Source organism: Bombina bombina, chromosome 1 (genome assembly GCF_027579735.1).
Source record: "Bombina bombina isolate aBomBom1 chromosome 1, aBomBom1.pri, whole genome shotgun sequence".
Taxonomy (NCBI): Eukaryota; Metazoa; Chordata; class Amphibia; order Anura; family Bombinatoridae; genus Bombina; species Bombina bombina.
The window spans coordinates 1559510801-1559526380 of NC_069499.1; the positions used below are offsets into that span (position 1 = coordinate 1559510801).

A 15580-nucleotide genomic window follows, 5' to 3' on the forward strand; every position below is an offset into this window, starting at 1 on the left:
TTAATAGTCGTAATGTGGGTGGGCAGCAGTTTAGGGGTTAATAAGTTTTAAATAGTGTTTACAATGTGGGAGGGTGGTGATTTATGGGTTAATAGGTAGTTTATGGGTGAGTTTTGTGAAACATTTTTGTTTCACAAAATCCATAACTATTACTCTCAGATAGCGGAATGGATCGCGTCGGTATATTATTATTATTATTATACTTTATTTATGAAGCACCAACATATTCCGCAGCGCTTTCCATGGATACAATTCATTTAAATAAAACAATATAAAACTTGTAAGACAGGACAAAATTTACAAACACATACAGGAGGGATTGAGGGCCCTATTCCCGTGGGAAGTTACAATCTAGAAGGGTAGGAGGTTGAGAAACAGGAGGTGAGGACTGCAAGATTGAGAAAGATGTTAATGCAGAGTTAGATGAGGGAAATTTTGTTAGGTAAGAGAAATATTATTGAGTTGGGTGGTAGGCTTCTCTGAACAAAAAAGTCTTCAGAGAGCATTTAAAGGAAGAATGATTAGGGCAAAGCCTGACAGCATGAGGGAGAGTGTTCCAGAGGGTAGGTGCTGCTTGACAGAAGTCCTGCAGTCTAGCATGAGAAGAAGTGATAGTTGCAGATGTAAGGAGCAGGTCATTGTTGGATCTTAGTGGGCGGGCTGGAGTATACTTGTTTATTAGAGAGGATAGGAAGAGGGGAGCGGCGTTGGTGAGAACTTTGTATGTAAGGGTGAGAATTTTGAATTTAATTCTGCTGTGAATGGGGAGCCAATGAAGGGACTCACAGAGAAGTGCAGCAGATTCAGAGCAGCGGGAAAGGTGGATCAGCCTACTATATAGGCTGTAACGCAAGCATTTTAGCCTGAACGCACAACCTGTAATATGGGTGCTATGGAAATCCCACACTCAAACGTAATTTTTCTGAGTGCAGAATGGACATTGAGTCACAGGCTAAAATGCTTGCAGTATTGCAATACCACCACAACTCGTTATATGCGTTCCTGGCCATTCCAGCGTAATGGTAATTTTTTTCAGCTTGTCATATACCTTGTTATATACCATATATCTTTTAACCCTTAAAATTGTTTATTAATATATATATAAATAATTGTTATCAGATAGTGTATATTTATATGAATGGTACACTTTATTTTAATGTATTTATGTTGTGTTTGCTGCACATTTTTTAACTCTTTACGCTACGTCTCCACTCGCTCTAACCTGACGTGCTCAAATTTAGTTTCCACTCGAGAGAACTTGTTTACTTCCAACTTGTAATGCATGTGCAAGTTAGCGAGGACGTGATATTGGTTATCGCGACCTGTCATAACAATGAGATGATGTTACAGACTCCATTCAGGAGGCCAGTAAGCAGATTAAATGTTACCTGTTAAAACAGGAAATAAGGAGAATGGGTGTGTACTTCACATAATCCTCAATGGTTATGAGGTTAAACAAAAACAGTCTCTTTGCTCCACCCATGATCTCCCACAATCCTTCAGGATCATAAGTCCATGTCAAAATAAGAGTCCCATGCTCTCACAACAGAGAGCTGCATTCTCATAGTAAATTATTACAAAATAGGAGTCTTATGCTCTCACAACAGAGAGTTGCAATCTCATAGTAAATTATTACAAGCACCATATAAAACAAATATAATTAAACAAACATCTTTCATTATGAAACATGAAAATTGCATAAAACAATATACAATTGTGCACATATATTTTATGTGTCACATTCTCCCTGACAAAATAAAATGGCTCCAACTACTAAAACATATATACACTCAGTCACAGTTTTATTACCCTGAAACACAACTTTCTTAACTTAATATACTGTCACTGTTGGAATGTATGGTGCCACATTGTATGAGTTGTGAGGTGTATGATATGAGAGTGGTGGCATATAATATTGTGTACGCCATACAGGTAAGTGAGGAAAGGTATATGCTGCTACACTGTGGAGCATGGTCTGTGGTTGTAGTAATGGCTGACCCAGTGTTTCATATGTAAACATTTGCTTTGGCTTTCTCTCTCTTACAGATCGTCTTGGCTCGATATTGTTTTCTATTGCCAGACTTTCCACTTCATCAGGCTGGGCACCTTCGCTTTCACTATCTACACTAGCCCCGGGTGGAAAAGTTGGATTCAGGATCAGTTCATCAAGTTGTGTTTCAGGGTAATAAAACTGTGTATATATGTTTTAGTAGTTGGAGCCATTTTATTTTGTCTCTCTGTCAAACTGTTTCTCTCCCTTAGTGGGACTTGTACTTGATCTCTTTCTTTTTCTTTTCTCTCAGGTGCTGATGATGCTGTTTTGACAAGAGGATTCCCCTGACCCAGTTCTGAATCTTGCTGGTAAGTATTTTCTCTTCTATGCTCTGTCCAACTCTCAGGGATTCTCAACCAGTATCTTCCAGAGCTGTCCTCATCTGAAGAGGTCGTGTCACTGTGGTAAGGAGATTCTCTTATCTTTGACTCTCTGTTACCTTGTCTCTGTTTTGCAGGTTTCAGTGGTTGTGGTGGTGTCTCCACAGGCAAGTCGTTCACTAATAACAGTAAGTTTCTGTGTAGGGTTCTGGTCCCTCTTTTGTTCCCATTCTCAGGACTCACCACATATACAGGATTGTCTGCTACCTGCTCTTTCACCACATAAATTATCTTCTCCAAATATGGCCTGAGTTTTCCTGGGCCTCCTCGCTCACTCAAGTTTCTGACAAGGACTCTGTCTCCAGGCTTTAGAATCACACCTTTAACTTTTAAGTCATACTGAGCTTTGCCTCGTGCACTTGCTTGCTTGCTGTTTTCCCTTGCTATTTGTTTTGCCTCGGCCATCTTTCCAGTCCAATGTTGAGCAAATCCTTTGTGAGTCACCCCCTCATCCTCTTCAATCAGCCCAAATATCAGGTCAACAGGGAGGCAAGGATGGCGTCCAAACAGTAAATAGAATGGGGAGTACCCAGTGGACTCATGGCGTGTGCAGTTATATGCATGCATGATCTGAGGAAGGTGATCTTTCCATCTTGACTTTTCTTTGTCAGCCAGGGTACGGAGCATTTGTAGGAGAGTCCGGTTAAATCTCTCAGCTGGGTTACTTTGTGGGTGATAAGGAGATGTTCTCAAATGGCGTACTCCAGCAAGTTGCCGAAGATTCCGGAAAAGCTCATTCTCAAATTCCCTGCCTTGGTCATGATGTAGCTTTCCAGGATAGCCAAACCGGGGGATGTAGTCATTGAAAAGACGCTCAGCTGCCATACGGCCAACTTTTTGTTGGATAACCTTGAGCAAATCTAGTAAAGTGATCTACAACCACTAGTATATACTCATACCCACCACGGCTTGACTCTAAGTGCAGGTAGTCAATGCAAACAAGTTCTAGAGGTGAGCTGGATGTTATTCTTCCCATGGGTGCTCTGACATGGGTTACTTGTTTCTTTTGCTTGATGCAGGGACACTTCTTTGTGACATACTCCTCTACTTCCTTTTTCATAAATGGCCAGTAGAATCTTTGTCTCATCAGATGAAGTACCCGTTCTGTGCCCACATGCCCCATCTTGTCATGCAAGTACTCCAAAGAAAGTTGTATACTGAGCTGGGAGAACAAGTTATTTTCAGCTGTTTTCCTATAGAGACATCCATCCTCTAGAATTAGCTTGCTCCATTCATGCAAGAGTTTCTTGGCAGCTCCAGTCACTGTTTTTTTTAGACTCTCATCTGGTGCCTTTAAATCCTCTTTCATCTTCAATATCTTGGCAACAATGCATTGTGGGATGGTGGGTCAGTTTCCATGGTGGACATATTGAGCGCTGCAATCCAAGCCACATCTTTCCTTGTGGCAGCACGAGCTCCATCCCAGACTGCTTGCACCACGTCAGATGACAAGTGCTCTGTGCACTCAGTGGCATACTTTTCCATGTCAAGGGGGATACGTGACAGTGTATCAGCATCAATATTTACTTTACCAGGCTGTTATTTGACATCAAAGTGGTAGTCGGACAATTCTCCCACCCAGCGATGGCCAACCCCATTTAACTTTGCAGTGCTCATGATATAGGTCAGGGGATTGTTGTCTGTGTAAATGGTGTGGTGTGGAGCGTAGAAAAGGTAGTCTCTGAATTTTTCACACACTGCCCATTTAAGTGCAAGAAACTCAAGTTTACCACTTAGTAGGCAGTCATTTTTTTTCGGCTGGGGAGAGTGTCCGGGAGCCATACGCAATGACCCTCAACTTTCCATACTGATGCTGGTAGTGGATAGCTCCTAGGACCCTTTCTGATGCATCAGTGTGCAGCGTGAATGGTAAATTAAAGTCTGGGTAGGCTAGAATTGGTGGTTTTGTCAACATGTCAATCAATACTTCAAGCGTTTTCTGGTGTTCTCTTGTCTACTCCACAGGGGTTCGGGAGGGCATTTGTGGGCCCTTGGTCTTTCTTCAACTAGGCTGAACTGGTGCCATCCCAGGCTTTGCCTGGTGAAGCTTATAGATAGGCTTGGCCACACATGAAAATTTTTGAATAAATGAGCGATAGTAGCTTAGGAAGCCGAGAAGCCTCCTTACCTCACTAATGGTCTGTGGAGTATGATCTTTGAGTGACAGAACTGCTTCAAGATCTTTGGGATCAATTTGTACACCTTCAGCAGACACAAGACGACCCACATATCTGACTTCACTACGGAAGAGCTCACATTTTTCAGGCCGAAGTTTGACCCCATGACATTGGAGGGCTTGGAGAACCTTGCGAATCACTTCCACATGTTCATCAAAAGACTTGGCATAACATAGCACGTCATCAAGGTATGGTATGCAACATTCATCCCTGAGAGAATCCAGCATTTCCTCCATGCTGCGCTGGAATGCTGCAGGTGCATTGGACAGGTCGAATGGAATTCTTACCCATTCATAAAGCCCCCAAGGTGTTATAAAAGCTGTCATGTGCCTGGAACCTTCGGCTATGAAGCCCTGATGGTAAGCTTTTCCTTGGTCAAGAATACTGAACCATGCATAACCCCCCAGTGCATCAAGCAAGTCTTGGATTCTCGGCAGAGGGTGCCTATCTGGTACAGTCTTTTTATTGAGGAGACGATAATCTATACACAGGCGGAGCGAACCATCCTTCTTTCGGACGCAGACTACTGGTACAGAATAAGGGGACTTGGACTTAACAATCCACCCTTTTGCCAGGAGATCTTGAAAATAGTCCTTGACTTCTTGGAACAAAGGCTTAGGTACCGAAGAGTATGACCATTGCACTGGTATGTCATCTTTGAGATTAATTGACGTTTGCAAGCTTGGGATGCAACCAAGGTCGCTCTTATCACGAGAAAAGGCCATAGACTCTTCATACAGCATCTTTCTTACTACCTCCTGCTGGTTCCCACTCAAATGGCTGAGGTCTACAGGTGGGTGCCACAGTGTCAAGGTTTCTTGAGTAACTAAAGTAGTCACACCCTGGGCCCTTACACCAGATTTCATGTCTTCTGGCTGCTCTGCCTCCAGTACTTTTTCAATTGGCTGAATATAACCAAGAATTGTATTACCAGGCAATGTTACTTCACATGTGGAGTTGTTTCCAATTGGGACAGAAACATAAGGGCTTTGCTGGTTCTGGACTTCTAGGAGCCCCTTCCCTATATCCAGCTTTTCCAAATATACATTGTTTTGTTCTGGTTCAAACAGTGCAACTGGGGTAGGTTAATCCATGGTGGGTGGTATTTTACACTTTACCCATGTTACTCGGCCTGCTGGAATGACAATGCCTCTCTTTACTTTCAAACGTCCCCGCTGTTCGTTAAGCTCAGGAGTTTGGACAAAGTATACAAGCGTTTGATCTTTCTCATTTGACACAGAGATGGCTCCAGATAGCAGGGAGACTAGAGTTGGTACAAGGCCCTCGGGTTGCCCCTGAATTAATTCTTCCACTACGTTGAACCCAAGCAGCGGTCTTTCAATTGGCAGATGACTTATTAAGAAGGGAACATTGATAGAGAGATTAGGATCATCGTTTCCTTGTAAATTAACAGTGATAACAGCCCATCCATCAAATGGAATAAGATCCCCATTTACAGCATACACTTCCAACTTCTCTGTAGTTCCCATGAGTTCAGAAAGAGGTCTTATGTCCACAGCTGGTAAATATTTATCTTTCCAAGCACGATCAATGATACTGACTTGAGCTCCAGTGTCAAGCAGAGCACTTACTGCAAGACCATTGAGGTTACACTGAGTCAAAGCCTTCCTTCCCATTAGGTTGACAATAGCCTCATTCTTTGTCCTAGGGGCAGAGAGAATGAAAGTTTGATAATGTTCTTTCTTGTCATTGGAAGTTTTGAATGTCGTACAATGAAATGTTTTTCTGTTTTTGCTTTTCACAGGACCAGATTCAACCTCTGGACTTTTATCATTTGAACTTTGGGACAAGGAGGGCTTGGTCACTGGTCGTCCTGTTGCAGTGACCCTTTCCCGTTTCCCTGTAGTTTGCGTTTCTGGAGGCATCCCCTAGCCAGGTGCCCCTCTTTACCACACTGAAAGCAGTGAGTACAGTTTTGCAGACCAGTTTCAACACACTTTAAGCAACCACAGTGTTTTGTTCCTTTCTGTAGAGGTGGCCGGCTCATGACACTCTGACAGGTATACCCAGGCTGTGCTTGTTGTGATGAATTTCTCATGGAATCTACCATACTGGTAAGTGCATCAATTCGAGCTGTTAGTTGTTTGATTGGATAATTTTTGTTTTCTTGCTCATGGGTTTCTTTCATATCTCCCATAGATTTACCTTTAAGCTGGGTACAACTTGCAATGTTTAGCTTAGTACAAGTTACAGGACCCAGCCTTCGGACCCTCTCATTCTCATCGCTGGTGATTTTTGTTACATTTCTCAGTATTTCCTTATCTTTGATGTTGTGGTTGGAGAGTAGGGGTTTTAACTCACTACGAATGTCTTTATATTTGTGTCCTAGGCCCTGGTAAACGGTGTGAAGGAAAACATCCTGAATAGTTGCCGAGCTGTATCTCACTTCAGCGGCAGCCTGTTTTGCAGCAAAGATGATTTTCTGTTTGAGACCTATTACTCGATACAGGAACTGCTGAGGCATTTCATTCTCATTTTGTTTTGCACACATTAATTCCTGGAATAACTCTGTGCTATTTTTGTCTCCTAGATGTGACCTAAGAAACCCTTTGAGTTTCTCAACTATCACGTCTTCCTTATTCATCAACATGTCCTTGAAACTGCCTGCTTTTATTATCCCTAGAGTCCCCCTGACTAATTCAGTATTACTAAAATTTTCTTTGATTCCATCTTCAATTTGCCTGCATACACTAGTGTATGTGATGTCAGATGTGTAGTCGCCAATTTGTCCTCCTTGTATTTTAAACTCGCAATGCTGGAGATAGAAGAGATCCCTAAGGGAGACTACCTTCTCTGACGGCAACTGCATGGACCATTCAGGATGGTTGCTAAACTGTGTGTTATTATGGTTGTGCATTTGTTGTGATACTGTTGTCAAGGGTTGTGTCAATATGGGGTTTTGTAAGGATGCTGCAAAATAATGATGGGTTACATTCTGTTTAGTATCTGGGTTTACATTTACTACACTAACCCCTTTGTCCGCTATAGCTGCAGATGATGTTGCATGAACAGTGTCTGTAGTAAAGATATGATCAGTAGTAATGGATGTATGTGCTGTGCTTGAAGTTTGTACACCAACATTACTCTCATTATGTTAATAAACGGGTGCAGCCATAGTACGAACATGTTCGACAGAGTCAACAATGTCTCCCAAATTCAACAGTTTAGCCATACCTCTGTCCTCTGATTCTAATAAGTCAGTACTATACATGAAGGCATTAATGTATTGAAAACAGGCCTCTTGGTCTCCAGCATCTAGTTCTGAAATGTCCCTGTCCGGTACTGGACATATGCTCTGGGCGATCTGAAACAGTTCATCAGCGGAAAAGGTGAGAAGTTTCTTTCTGATGTCCCACACCAGACTCTTCCGTACTTTATCCGACATAATGACCCTTCTCACGATCCCTCATGTCACTGTCACCAGCCAGTCAGGCCACTCCTTTCACAAATGATTTTTCTTGAATACAGCCACTGCATTCATACTTTGTTGGTCCTGAAGATCTGCAATCAATCAAGCGCCGATCCTAGGATGAGCCCCCAAGAATCTGTTACAGACCCCATTCAGGAGGCCTGTAAGCAGATTAAATGTTACCTGTTAAAACAGGAAATAAGGAGAATGGGTGTGTACTTCACATAATCCTCAATGGTTATGAGGTAAAACAAAAACAGTCTCTTTGCTCCACCCATGATCTCCCACAATCCTTCAGGATCATAAGTCCATGTCAAAATAAGAGTCCCATGCTCTCACAACAGAGAGTTGCATTCTCATAGTAAATTATTACAAAATAGGAGTCCTATGCTCTCACAACAGAGAGTTGCATTTTCATAGAAAATTATTACAAGCACCATATAAAACAAATATAATTAAACAAACATCTTTCATTATGAAACATGAAAATTGCATAAAACAATATACAATTGTGCACATATATTTTATGTGTCACAATGACAAGTACATTGATACAGTGTGGAGGTACCAGATAGCTATTCTTTCTACAAAATGCAAGTCGATAGCTATTAGGCAGCAACATTTTTTGGCAGATTATTATAGCTCTGAACATCACCATTTCCAACAATATTTTATTATACCTCTTGCATATGATTCATATTATTTCTGCATATTTTTATAATTTGTAAGTCTCAATTGTTTATTGTTTTTTTTTCCAGAGAGAGGGAGAGATATTTTCCGTAGAACCTGTAATATATTTGGGTATTTGATGATACCACTATTTTTTTCGGCTGTCCTGGTGTGTAGTAGGTTATACAACTGAAATTATTACACCAGACACATAATAATCAGATACAAATAATCTCAGGTTGAATGCCTTTACATGTTGCATGTAATAGCTCTATACCTCTATACCTATCTATAGGATAAGACTACAGTTATGTATAAACCAGTAGGCATAACCAGTAAGCCACCTATCAAATGTGACTTCCCTATTTGCATGCTTCTGTTTCCCACGACATTATTATGTGTTGTATGTTATAGCTCTATACTTGCTATCTATAGGATAAGACTACAGTTATGTATGAACCATTAGGCATTACCAGTAAGCCACCAATCAAATGTGACTTCCCTATTTGCATGCTTCTGTTCTGTACATAATGAGTTGGCTTGTGCTGAATACCTGCTCATCTGGAATCCCTGTGAAGCCACTTTCTGTTAGTCCTCTTAGACATTCACGGACGGTGGACTCGGTGAAGCCATAAAATGATGTTCGATGCCCCACATCCTTCTCAAATCCTTTGATCGCAGCCCCATTACCCCTGATTCAAGGAGGAAAACACAGATTGTAAGCATATTAGAAAAGAGGATTCAACCAATTATGGTCATATCACCATAAAATTACTAATAATGCTAAATAAGGAGTCCACTTACCGAAATATGTAATCGTGCAAATCTATTTCTCTTCCCATGTTTGATCCTTTTAAAATACCTCCATTTCCTACCACAGCACAAGTGACACACTGTGGATCAGAAGATCTGTTATGTATCGAGAGATGAGTTTGATCGGGAAGCCAGGATATCACCCGTTTTATTACTGTAGAAGAAGGTTTATCATCAATATATTTGTTGAAAAGGTCCCAGTGGGGTTCATACTCAGTTTAGTCTGGGAATAGCTGAATAATTGTAAAAATATAAAAAATCCCAGCCACAGAGTCTTAGAAGTTGGTTCACCACAAAATTTTAATATGGTAAATACAGATTAATGCATCAAACAATGGAAAGGCCCCAAAGATGAAAGCTCACTCATCACCACACATACCCCAACCACCAACCACATACATACTCACACCAAGCAATCCTAAACAAAAGATAAAACTAAATAATGCTTTAAACCAAAAGGAACAAAAAATATAAATACCCACTGGGCGCCCCCAGTGAGTGCAGACACACTACACCTGTCACTCAACCCAACTGTATCTGTAAAGCTTCAAGGACAAAAAATAAGCAATGTTTCACAATGATAGCATAACCTCATATCACTGTAAAGAAAAAAAGGAAATATTCATATTATAGGAAACTTGCATCAAAATGACAGAAAGGAAAACAATCCGTATTGAAATTTTGTATCCAAACTGAGAGAGTAGTTATCTTGTAGAAATGGCAACAAAAAGTCCAAATGTGCATTTAAATTTCTTTCCCCAGATATCAATTCAAATGTCCTTTCATATTGACAGAAAAACAAACTGAATGTCTTAACTGATATATAAAGCTATATCTCGTCAGACTATGTTGAAAAAGTGTCCTCTTGAGGATTTTGTGAACCCATAATAAAGAATCACTTGAAGCATACTGAGTGCCGCCCTTATATTCTGCGGCTAATGGAGCAAATGATTAAGATATTCAAAGTATAGTCCTTGTAAAAAGAAGCTTGCATCACAATTGTATAACCCACAGAATGAATTCTTGGTCATGTACCCACTAGCGAGATATATCCATGTAATAAGTACAACCTCACACTCTATGTAGTCTTCACTCACGGTAAAGCTATGTTTCAGTGTATCGGTAACCATATACCCCTAGTCTGTACCAGGACAGACTAGTATACAACAGCATCACTTTGTATGCAAGATCACAACATTGCAGGGCCAGTCATTAGCCGCGATATTACCTGATGCTTCGGTTTCGCCAGCAACTTTACAACTTTACCGCGAGACTCGTCCCTTCAGTGTGGAAATGTGCTTACAAGTGCCAATGTCATGTCTTGTTCCTGTGGGTAAGGCCAATGCTCAAAGTTGACGTGGGTTGTGATGACCGTTAGCCGGGTTAGTACAGGTGTTGGAGTCTGAGCTGGTTCCGAAGCGCGTTTCGGGGACTCCTCCCCTTTGTCAAGGAATATCCAGCCTCAACGTGCAGGTGCAATTTAAACGTCATATCAGGTAAACCATTGGTTAATTATTATGCATCCCTACAATGAGTGAGAAACTTACAAATTGCATATGGATATGGATCAGACTCACAAACAGCCACACATGCCACTCAGATCATATCTCCCATACAAAGAATAAAATGAAATACCAAGAGAAAAAAAAGCAAAACGATACTAGATAGTAATACTTTACTATACTTTACTATTAGCTGAATAATTGTGTGTGTATGTGTATGTATACCGTATATATATATTATACTAACTAATAGCAGGAAGAAACCCATGCCTGAAAGGGTAAAACGCGCGTATAAACTTTTTTGATTATAGGCAATACCATGTAATTGGAATAGATATACTAAAAATACTGTATAGCTGTCTTAACACAAATGAACTATTTCACCAGGAAACCCGGCTTAAAGAAAATTTTAATTCTAAAGAGGGAGGAGTTTGGACTGCTTAAACTGAATGTAAAGTTAACTACAATCAATCACACCATCTGAATAATAGTCTTAAAATAACTATAGTTTAATTTATGATTTGCTCATAAATATTATAATACTCACAGAATTGAAGTTTAAAGTGTTTCTCCCTTTGTGCCGCTTCTCCGCCCGACATCGATCAATATTGATTGACATATTCAAAAAAATCATCCTATAGTGCTCTTGTTTATTGATATATATATATATATATATATATATATATATATAAACACACAAAACATATATATATATATATATATATATATATTTATATATATATATAGTCCAAAATCACCATGCACTCACTACCAGCTATTATATTCCTTTTCCAGCCTGGGTGCTTCCTCCCTTTATTTCCATATGTAGTAGACATGAGGGCATTTTCAGGTCTTTGTATAAAAATAGGGGAAAAAAATCAAATTGTTCAGCGTACTAAAGCGCCATTCACTGACTCACTGGAGTCATTGAATGGCACTGTAGTACACTGAACAAGTTGAACATTAAAAAAGATATGCGATAATGTGGTCTTGAAAAAGGCATAATATATAAGCTGAAATGTCAGCTTTATGGATTATTTGATGTTAAAGAAATTGGAAAAAAATTGCTATTTTTATAAAAAAAGACCTGAGAGTGCCCTCATGTTGAAAGTTTACTATATATATATATATATATATATATATATATATATATATACCGTATATATATATATATATATATATATATATATATACATAAACATACTGTATATTTATGTGTGTGTCTGTGTGTATATATATATGTATGTGTGTGTGTATATATATATATATATATATATATAAACACATAGAAACACCCAGCATTCACCAGCTAGCTCACAGCTAAGATAAAATCACAACTGGAAAGGTTAGTTACCGCATCTGGCCAAATGGGAAAGCTCAGGCACCACGTCAAGGTCCTTTCCACTGCCTGAGTCCCTAACACAGCCACACCATCATGCGAGCTCACAAAGCCAAACAGACTGAGAACAAAGAAGGGGTGCACAGGTGGATGTAATCACCCAGAGAAAATACAAAACATGGAAGGGAACTGCACTCCAAGACCGGACCAGGTACACATCCTGTGACTCAGCAATATCCAGCCCTGGGTGCTAAATAGCACTCCAAAAAAGCTATGATGTCACCAGAGCCACAGGCAGTTAACCCCAGTCCAGAATGGGTGCAAGAAACAAGGGGGATTACAAACAAAAAGTAATACAACACATAGAAACACCCAGCATTCACCAGCTAGCTCACAGCTAAGATAAAATCACAACTGGAAAGGTTAGTTACCGCATCTGGCCAAATTGGAAAGCTCAGGCACCACGTCAAGGTCCTTTCCACTGCGTGAGTCCCTAACACAGGCACACCATCATGCGAGCTCACAAAGCCAAACAGACTGAGAACAAAGAAGGGGTGCACAGGTGGATGTAATCACCCAGAGAAAATACAAAACATGGAAGGGAACTGCACTCCAAGACCGGACCAGGTACACATCCTGTGACTCAGCAATATCCAGCCCTGGGTGCTAAATAGCACTCCAAAAAAGCTGTGATGTCACCAGAGCCACAGGCAGTTAACCCCAGTCCAGAATGGGTGCAAGAAACAAGGGGGATTACAAACAAAAAGTAATACAACACATAGAAACACCCAGCATTCACCAGCTACCTCACAGCTAAGATAAAATCACAACTGGAAAGGTTAGTTACCGCATCTGCCCAAATGGGAAAGCTCAGGCACCCCGTCAAGGTCATTTCCACTGCCTGAGTCCCTAACACAGCTACACTATCATGCAAGCTCACAAAGCCAAACAGACTGAGAACAAAGAAGGGTTGCACAGGTGGATGTAATCACCCAGAGAAAATACAAAACATGGAAGGAAACTGCACTCCAAGACCGGAACAGGTACATATCCTGTGACTTAGCAACATCCAGCCCTGGGTGCTAAATAGCACTCCAAAAAAGCTGTGATGTCACCAGAGCCACAGGCAGTTAACTCCAGTCCGGAATGGGTGCAAGAAACAAGGGGGATTACAAACAAAAAGCAATACAACACATAGAAACACCCAGCACTCACCAGCTAGCTCACAGCTAAGATAAAATCACAACTGGAAAGGTTAGTTACCGCATCTGGCCAAATGGGAAAGCTCAGGCACCACGTCAAGGTCCTTTCCACTGCCTGAGTCCCTAACACAGCCACAGGCAGCCCTGGGTGCTAAATAGCACTCCAAAAAAGCTGTGATGTCACCAGAGCCACAGGCAGTTAACCCCAGTCCGGAATGGGTGCAAGAAACAAGGAGGATTACAAACAAAAAGTAATACAACACATAGAAACACCCAGCACTCACCAGCTAGCTCACAGCTAAGATAAAATCACAACTGGAAAGGTTAGTTACCGCATCTGGCAAAATAAGGTCCTTTCCACTGCCTGAGTCCCTAACACAGCCACACCATCATGTGAGCTCACAAAGCCAAACAGACTGAGAAAGAAGGGGTGCACAGGTGGATGTAATCACCCAGAGAAAATACAAAACATGGAAGGGAACTGCACTCCAAGACCAGACCAGGTACACATCCTGTGACTAAGCAACATCCAGCCCTGGGTGCTAAATAGCACTCCAAAAAAGCTGTGATGTCCCCAGAGCCACATCTTTGTGAGCTTGCATGATAGTGTGGCTGTGTGAGGGACTCAGGCAGTGGAAAGGACCTTGACGTGGTGCCTGAGCTTTCCCATTTGGCCAGATGCGGTAACTAATCTTTCCAGTTGTGATTTTATCTTAGCTGTGAGCTAGCTGGTGAGTGCTGGGTGTTTCTATGTGTTGTATTACTTTTTGTTTGTAATCCCCTCGTTTCTTGCACCCATTCCGGACTGGGGTTAACTGCCTGTGGCTCTGGTGACATCACAGCTTTTTTGGAGTGCTATTTAGCACCCAGGGCTGGATGTTGCTGAGTCACAGGATGTGTACCTGGTCCGGTCTTGGAGTGCAGTTCCCTTCCATGTTTTGTATTTTCTCTGGGTGATTACATCCACCTGTGCACCCCTTCTTTCTGAGTCTGTTTGGCTTTGTGAGCTTGCATGATGGTGTGGCTGTGTTAGGGACTCAGGCAGTGGAAAGGACCTTATTTGGCCAGATGCGGTAACTAACCTTTCCAGTTGTGATTTTATCTTAGCTGTGAGCTAGCTGGTGAGTGCTGGGTGTTTCTATGTGTTGTATTACTTTTTGTTTGTAATCCTCCTTGTTTCTTGCACCCATTCCGGACTGGGGTTAACTGCCTGTGGCTCTGGTGACATCACAGCTTTTTTGGAGTGCTATTTAGTACCCAGGGCTGGATGTTGCTGAGTCACAGGATGTGTACCTGGTCCTTTCTTGGAGTGCAGTTCCCTTCCACGTTTTTATATATATATATATATATATATATATATATATATATATATATATATATATATATATATATATATATATATACAGTATATGTGTGTGTGTGTGTGGTGTGTGTGGTGTGTGTGTGTGTGTGCATGAAAAATGTTACCATTATAATTAACTTCCATCCATCCATATGGTGGGTTAAACCTTTGCAGCCGTTTCCATTCCATGTGAGTGAAATGGCCTCGCCCCAGGAAAACTGATATGTTAGGAAGGAAAAGTTCTTTGAGCCAATCAGAGAGTGATGCAATATGTCTCAATGAATCAGGACAATTCTGGAATTAAAGACATAGTAAATAAATACATTCCAATTTGTCAGATAAGCACCTAATAGTAGCCATTACATAAATAATATATGCATGTTACTTAAATGTTTTTATTTTAACATACTTACTGATCCATGAATTATGTGTAAATCCATAAACTGGCCGGATATGCTTAATTAATGGTCCTTCAACCAGACATCAGGTAGGTGTCAGTTTTGGTTTGTTTTGGTTTTTGTCTTTTTTTAATTCCTAACTTTGGGCTAGATTATAAGTGGAGAGATAATTTATTGCACATCTGCAAATAGGCAAATATGCCTGTTTGTGGGCGCAAAATAACCAGCCATTACAAGTGTCTGGTTATTGTTACCTTGTAAATATATATGTAAAT

The 15580-nt window shown here is 40.8% G+C and overlaps 1 protein-coding gene across 1 annotated transcript in view; it reads right to left on the bottom strand.

The window, feature by feature from the left end:
* LOC128635651 (alpha-N-acetylgalactosaminide alpha-2,6-sialyltransferase 1) overlaps window positions 1–15347 on the bottom strand; it is a 129915-nt gene extending 114568 nt beyond the window's left edge. Inside the window, exons 1-4 of the mRNA XM_053688739.1 lie at window positions 15321–15347; window positions 15033–15201; window positions 9514–9676; window positions 9263–9401 (exon numbers count right to left, since the gene is read on the bottom strand). Coding sequence (XP_053544714.1) covers window positions 9263–9401; window positions 9514–9676; window positions 15033–15201; window positions 15321–15347 — 498 coding nt within the window. The remainder of the gene's footprint in view (window positions 1–9262; window positions 9402–9513; window positions 9677–15032; window positions 15202–15320) is intronic.
* Window positions 15348–15580: the final 233 nt, after the last annotated feature.